Source organism: Mustelus asterias, unplaced genomic scaffold (assembly GCF_964213995.1).
Source record: "Mustelus asterias unplaced genomic scaffold, sMusAst1.hap1.1 HAP1_SCAFFOLD_50, whole genome shotgun sequence".
Taxonomy (NCBI): domain Eukaryota; kingdom Metazoa; phylum Chordata; class Chondrichthyes; order Carcharhiniformes; family Triakidae; genus Mustelus; species Mustelus asterias.
The window spans coordinates 2,403,400-2,410,160 of NW_027590123.1; the positions used below are offsets into that span (position 1 = coordinate 2,403,400).

General features: G+C 39.6%; 1 gene segment (V, D, J or C); it reads left to right on the forward strand.

Annotated features, from left to right (window-relative positions):
• Positions 1–5,041: 5,041 nt before the first annotated feature.
• On the forward strand, positions 5,042–6,597 carry LOC144483248 (Ig heavy chain V region-like). The segment is given in 3 exon segments: positions 5,042–5,136; positions 5,271–5,582; positions 5,978–6,597. Coding segments are annotated over 3 exon segments (435 nt in total).
• The last annotated feature ends 164 nt before the right edge of the window (positions 6,598–6,761 follow it).

Below are 6,761 nucleotides of genomic sequence, written 5' to 3' on the forward strand. Positions count from 1 at the left end.
TGGCTTCCTTTGCACATGTCACCTTTTCTGATGATTGAGGAGGTCAAGTTTTGAGAGGTTCGTTCTGCCACAAGTGCTGCCCATTAAGCTATCATTTGTCATTGTGTGTTATCGTTTTTGTATCATGAATGGATCTCAGGAGCTTTGGTGGAGAGCCAGTTCTCCCCAAAATCCTGCAGACCTTGCTCAGCTGATGATGTTGAATATCTTAGCGAGGTTGATGGAATTAAGTTAAAAAATATGGACACAAATGGCACATGGAGCAGTTGTTGACTGGAGTAAATCTTCCACAGCAATCACTGCACTGCACATCAGGTACACCCATTCTGCAAGCAGATGATGTATTTCAAGTGTGACCCTAGCAAAGATCTTTCCTTTGCTGCTATGATTGAGATATGTCTGTTGTTTTGCAGTCTCTTCTGACGGTTTCGTTTTCAAATAGTGCGATGTACGTGAATCATGCATCTCTTGTGAAATCCCGGGTTCACCGTGGCACAGTGGTTAGATCTGTTGCCTCACAGCGCCAGGGCCTCCCGTTTGGTTCCCGGCTTGGCTCAGTGTCTGTGCGGAGTCTGCACATTCTCCCCGTGTATGCTTGGATTTCCTCCGGGTGCTCCGGTTTCCTCCCACAGTCCGAAAAGACGTGATGGTTAGGTGCATTGGCCAAGCTAAATTCTCCCTCAATGTAGCCGAACAGGCGCCGGAGTGTGGCAACTGGGGGATTTTCACAATCACTTCATTACACTGTCAATGTAAGCCTACTTGTGACATTAATAAATAAACTAAAAACGTTAAATCATCCACGAGATAAGGAGAATGTCATAAATGTTCAGAAAGATAGTAATTAGTTTCACCAATGACAATTCATTCGCAATTTAATAATTTCTTTCACCAGTTCTCATTCATTCATAAAGATTAGTATCTTTAGAATTACTTTATGGAAAGTGGGCGACACTGCCTAGGCCACCATTTATTCCCCATTGCTAATTGCATTCGGGAAGCTGGTGGTGAACCGTCTTCTTGAACCGCTGCACAATCTGCAGCGTAGGTACATCCACAGTGCTGTTAGGGACGGTGTTCCTGGATTCTGACCCAGCGACAGTAAAGGAACGGTAATATATGTCCAAGTCAGGTTTATGAGTGTCTTGGAGGGAAATTTCCAGTCGGGGTTGTTCCAATTCAACATATATCATCAATTCATACAGATAAACAATTATTTCACCAATTATATTCAACATTTTGAGAAAAGCAAAATACTGCGCATTCTGGAAACTGAAATAAAAACAATAAATGTTGTAAAATCTCAACAGGTCTGATAGCATCTGTGGAGAAATAATAGAGCCAACGTTTCGATCCAGGATGACCCTTTTTAATTTGGAGGAAATTGAAGATGGTGATGAAATTGGAAATGATGAGGCTGGATAGGGATTAGGAAGTTTTGTTTTTTTAGGATATAGTTAGTGATTGAGACGTTGATTAGGTTAGTTAGGATGGAAAATTTGATTCTGATATTTGGGATCGGTATATGAATTGATACAACTTGTGTGTAGCTCGAAGTAGTGTACATAATTAAATAGTGTATATTTGATCTATTCCCATCTCACAGGAAAGTTATGCAGTTTCTCTGACACCTTGTAGGAAACAATGATAATCTCTCCAAGGGATCAGGAATTCTCTGCGGACGCGATATCCAGACTCGAAACGTTGGTTCTATTCTGTCTCCACTGATACTGTCAGACCTGCTGAGATTTTCCAGCATTTTCTGTTTGTTTTCAGTATTTCGTTCTATTCAGCATATAATTGAACTTTTCTTCGTATAACATTGACATTGTTTGACATTGTATTGGCCTTTTTGTCATCAAAGAATGAAATCTGTCACCGAATTTAGGATGAAATGGAATTAATTCAGACCGAGGATAATTAGTAGCTACCCAGCAGCCTCTACGCTTTATTGACAAGTAACCAGCTGATCACCACACAGAAACCCCTGATGCATAACTGGAGTGTGTGATGATTTTCAAAGTGATGAGATAAATGAAACGACCTCTACCTCATGTGAATTCGTTGAATTTTTAAATCCCGATTCATTATTACGCTGTTTTGGGAAATAATGTAACACTTGTATTTGTCCAGTGAGTTTCACAATAATTCTGCTGCCACATTATTTACTTTTCAGACGGTTACCTTCATTAACTTGGGTGAGGGCATGAGTGATTTGTTGCATATGAAAGAGCCACATGTTTCAAATATTACAATTCTCCCTCCTCAGCCTAATCATATTCCCTACTTCTACCTTGGATATGAAGGTTCAGCATCAGCAGTGAAATGAACCATCAGTGCCGGAGGAAAGTCTCATCCTCTTCGTGAGGAACAGCTTGCTAACTCCCGATAAACTCGGGACGAATTTCATCCGGACACTCTGGAAGGATTGAAGGTATTAGACTGACACAAGTGGAACAAAGGAGCTGCTTCAATTTATGAAGTAGTCAAGCACAAATATGGGAATGTAAGACAGCATATTTCAGTACCATCTATCAATGCATCCATCAATCCATTCACTGATTCCTCAATCAAAATATTCAGGCATCCAACTGGGATTCATTCAACTGCCATTCATTCAATTGTCATTCATTCCTGCATTAACACTGTCATACATTTATTGTTTGCGTAGATGGTGACGTGATATTTAATTGGGCCAGTGATCCAGATGCACAGGACAATGATGTGAGGACGGGGATTTAAATCGGGCCGTTGCAGCTGGTGGAATGTGATTCAATTAATAAGACTGACAGAGATACTAACGGCTACCATAGGAACTTCTCTGATTGTTCAATGAAAGAAATCTGCCATCATTACCTGGTCCCACAAGGATGTGACTCCAGCTGGACAGCAAAATTGCTGTATCTTAATATCTTCAGAAGTGGCTTAGAAAACCAGTCAGTTCAAGGGAATTTGACAGGCAAAAATGCTGGTCTTTTCATCAACTAAAACATCCCATGGAAGGATAAAGAGAAATAAACCACAAACATACATGTTCATGCCTTACAATTTTTACTGTCTCTTTCAGTCATCTCTCAGTTTGCCAGTAATTCTTTCTATCCATCCATCACAACATCCTGATGTGTTGGAAAAATCATCATTGTTGCGAACAAGGTGTCAGAGAACCTGCATAGTTTTCGTTCTTGAGAGATGAGGAAAAAGTCATCTAAATTTATAACTTTAAAAAATTCAAGTGCCTCCAGCACTGTTGCTGGGTAGATTTGTTTATGAAAAGCCCTCGTTGACAATGTGAAGAGTTTTAAGTTGGCTTTAAGCCAAGTGGTCAGTCGTGAGGAAACACATCTTTGATTTACTGCACAAACACCCCCAGATGCTTCCTGTCAATAACTTTGAGCATTTGGCAGCAACCTGGATTGCTGCCAAACACTGTGTGGGACAGATTAGCGTGAATCGTAATGGACAAAATGGGATTCAGCCATTTAAACAATAAATGTTTCGTTCCCACAAGAAAGACACATTTTAAATTGTAAACATTCTAATCAAATATTTTCATTCATGCCCTGTTCATTATGTGACTATGTGGTATTGGAAAACAATCAGTTGACCAGATGCCGTTTCATTTGTATAACTTCCAATTAAATGTCATTCCAATAATTAAAGTCTGTTTATTAATTACTTCATGAAATGCAAGAGAGAGATGTTGATGGTCACAATTCCCCAATGAATTAAAATCAGTGCAAGGGTAAAAAATGCAAAGAAATAATATTAAAAGAACATCATAAACTGACTTGAACAGCGGGGATTGCTGAAATATTCTGAAAGTTCTGCATCTCATTTAAACGGCAGCGACTATATACTAATTAGAACTGTGTCCCGTTGTACAGTATCATCTGATTTCGATTATTTAACAGGCCCATTCATAGCTGCCAATGAGTGGATAAATAACCAGTTCATAAGCTGGGTTGAATGGAAGATAAAACATTTATTCCTGTGATGTTGTGTAATATGCAGCAACGTTCTGAAATCCTATGTTCCCAATACCAGTGAATGTTAGACAGCCGGTGGCCAATAAAATGAGCTGCAACGATTTGGATGTTGAAGGAGAAATTTATTGATTGCCGTGTCCGTTCCGACTCATTAAATTCTCTGTCAAAAGACAAATTCAATTTTATGTTTCTCTGTCAACTCACTGTTTAATTATTAGGCAGGTGGGTTCGTTTTACCCCGAATTTTCACAGAACTGTGTGACGCTCAGGGACATTTTGAGAAATGTTAGGAGCCACTGTATAATGTGAAGAATTTCATGTTAGCTCCAAACATATATTGTACAGTGATAGCCATCCACACTGTAAATATAATCACTTTTTTCATCCCCGCATTTAGTTACAGAAATCGATAACAATTCTACTGATCATAGATTCTACAGTGCAGAAGGAGGCTATTTGGCCCATCGAGCCTGCACCGACAGCAATCCCACCCAGGTCCTGTCCTATCCCCGTAACCCCACATATTTATCCTCCTAATTCTCCTGACATTAAGGGGAAGTTTATGATGGCCAATCAATCTAATCCGCATATCTTTGGACTGGTCAATTATGCTTTATTATTGTAACGTGATAGAGATCTGGAATTGTTGCAAAATAGACTGACAGTCTCTTTATTCTCTGAAAATGTAATTTCATCATTTTTGGATTTGTTTTCTTGTTAGGGGCGTGGTAATAAAAGCACTATATTTACAATGAAATTAGTTTTTTTTAAAAATAAAGAAATAATGACCTGCAATATCACCTTTAGAAATAATGGGGACGTTACAGTGAATCCATTCAGCCAAATTATTATCCCGATACAGATAAAATGTCAATTTTAATAATAACCTATTGTAAATCTGGGAGTCCATTCTGTTGGGGTGTGGAAGGTGGGAAGTGGATCCAGTTACCGCCTCCACCAGGGAATCAATAGGTGGGGCCTGGAAAGCCGCCCCCTTCTGCCGGGTATTTAAATGCCGCTCACTGGGACCGGAATCCAACAGTCCGGGAGTTGATTTGTTCACTGAGTTCCTGACACAACCATTTCCCCCAAATCACCAGAAGGATGAGGTCGGCGATTTCTCTCAGTTTGTTGCTGACTTTCTTATCCGGTGAGTAGTTTTTTTTTTTATTGTCTAAGTCTCTCACAGTTACTGTCTCAGTTTTAGTCTATCTCTGTAATATTCCAGAGTCAAAAATTATTCCACCAGGATTAATCCTCGGGTTTTTTGATCTATTTTTACAGGTGTCCGGGCGCAGGTTGTGTTGACTCAGCCAGAGGCAGAGACCGGGCGTCCAGGAGGCTCCCTGAAACTGACCTGTAAAACCAGCGGCTTCGATCTTGGCAGCTACTGGATGGGCTGGATCCGACAGGTTCCCGGGCAGGGGTTGGAGTGGCTGGTTAGCTACGGTAGTTCATCAAACAACAACTACGCTCCAGCAATTAAGGATCGATTTACTGCGTCCAAAGACAATTCAAACAACATCTTCTCTTTGCAAATGACGAGGCTGAAGACCGAAGACACCGCCATCTATTACTGTACAACAGCAGTGGTAACTGGGTGGCACAACAGTTACTGTCAATACAAAAACCCTCAGCACTAATTGACCGAGACTGGGTCAGTGCTCTGTTTTACCATCCAACATTATTTGCAGTGCTGTATTATTTATGTCCAGCTCTGTACAAACAGCGAGAATCAAATGGAAAATTTATGATAACTATTCAATTATCATTTGGTGTTTTCAATAACATGTTCATGTTATACCCGGTGAAATACAAAACATAAGGGTTATTTATGTAGAGCGAACGGTATCCACAAATACAATAATAATTTCATGAATATTAATTGACTTTGCTTTTCCTCAGGTTTGTGAATATTTAAAATAATCGTGGCTTTTCTGTCTATTTTTTGCAGGGCCAGTTACTGTATGACCCAGCCAAGGGAATGTGACACTGTGACTACTTTGACTACTGGGGACAAGGGACCATGGTGACGGTGACTGCAGGTAAGAACCATGCAATTATTTAGTAACTGTTTTCTTTGAGCTTTTGTTTTATATTTTTTATCGATTTTATTAATTCATTCGTTCACTGAAATGTGGTTTGGTGGATTCTGTACTAAAAGTCTTAACAAAGTTTCATGTGATTCTGCTTAAAATGGGGGTTATAAAATTCTACTGTTAATTGACAAGGCGATGCTGAGGGATTCAATCCTTGGTTGTTGTATTTTGGTGTTTATCTGCTGAGGACATTGTGTGGCTGGGTTACTTTAAAAGTTACTGTCTAACTTCTGTTAAACAGTTCGACGTTTCTGCAGTGTATAAACTCGGTGACATCTAGTGGCTGCGGGTTGTACCATCTGCTGCACACGCATTTGAAATCTAACCCAATATTTTAAAAATGTGTTAAAGATTCTGTATTAATTGAGTGATCATATTCCGCTTACTCGCAATGCCGGTGTGGTTCTGACATATTTCTGTTAATTTAATTATTGATTAGTTTGGTGATAAGCGGATTGGCTGGATTTAAATTTGAGATTTGCTACCAATGTTACATTTGATTCTGTTGAAAGTGTTTGTAGAATTGAGCATTATGCGGGGCTCAGTGATGTATATTTTTTCTGTTGAGGAGATTGTGGGTCTGGGTGACTTTGAATAAGTAAAATTTTTGAAATGGTTTGGCGATTCTGCATTATTTAAACTCGGTGACACTGAGCTGTTACACACTTTGTGATTG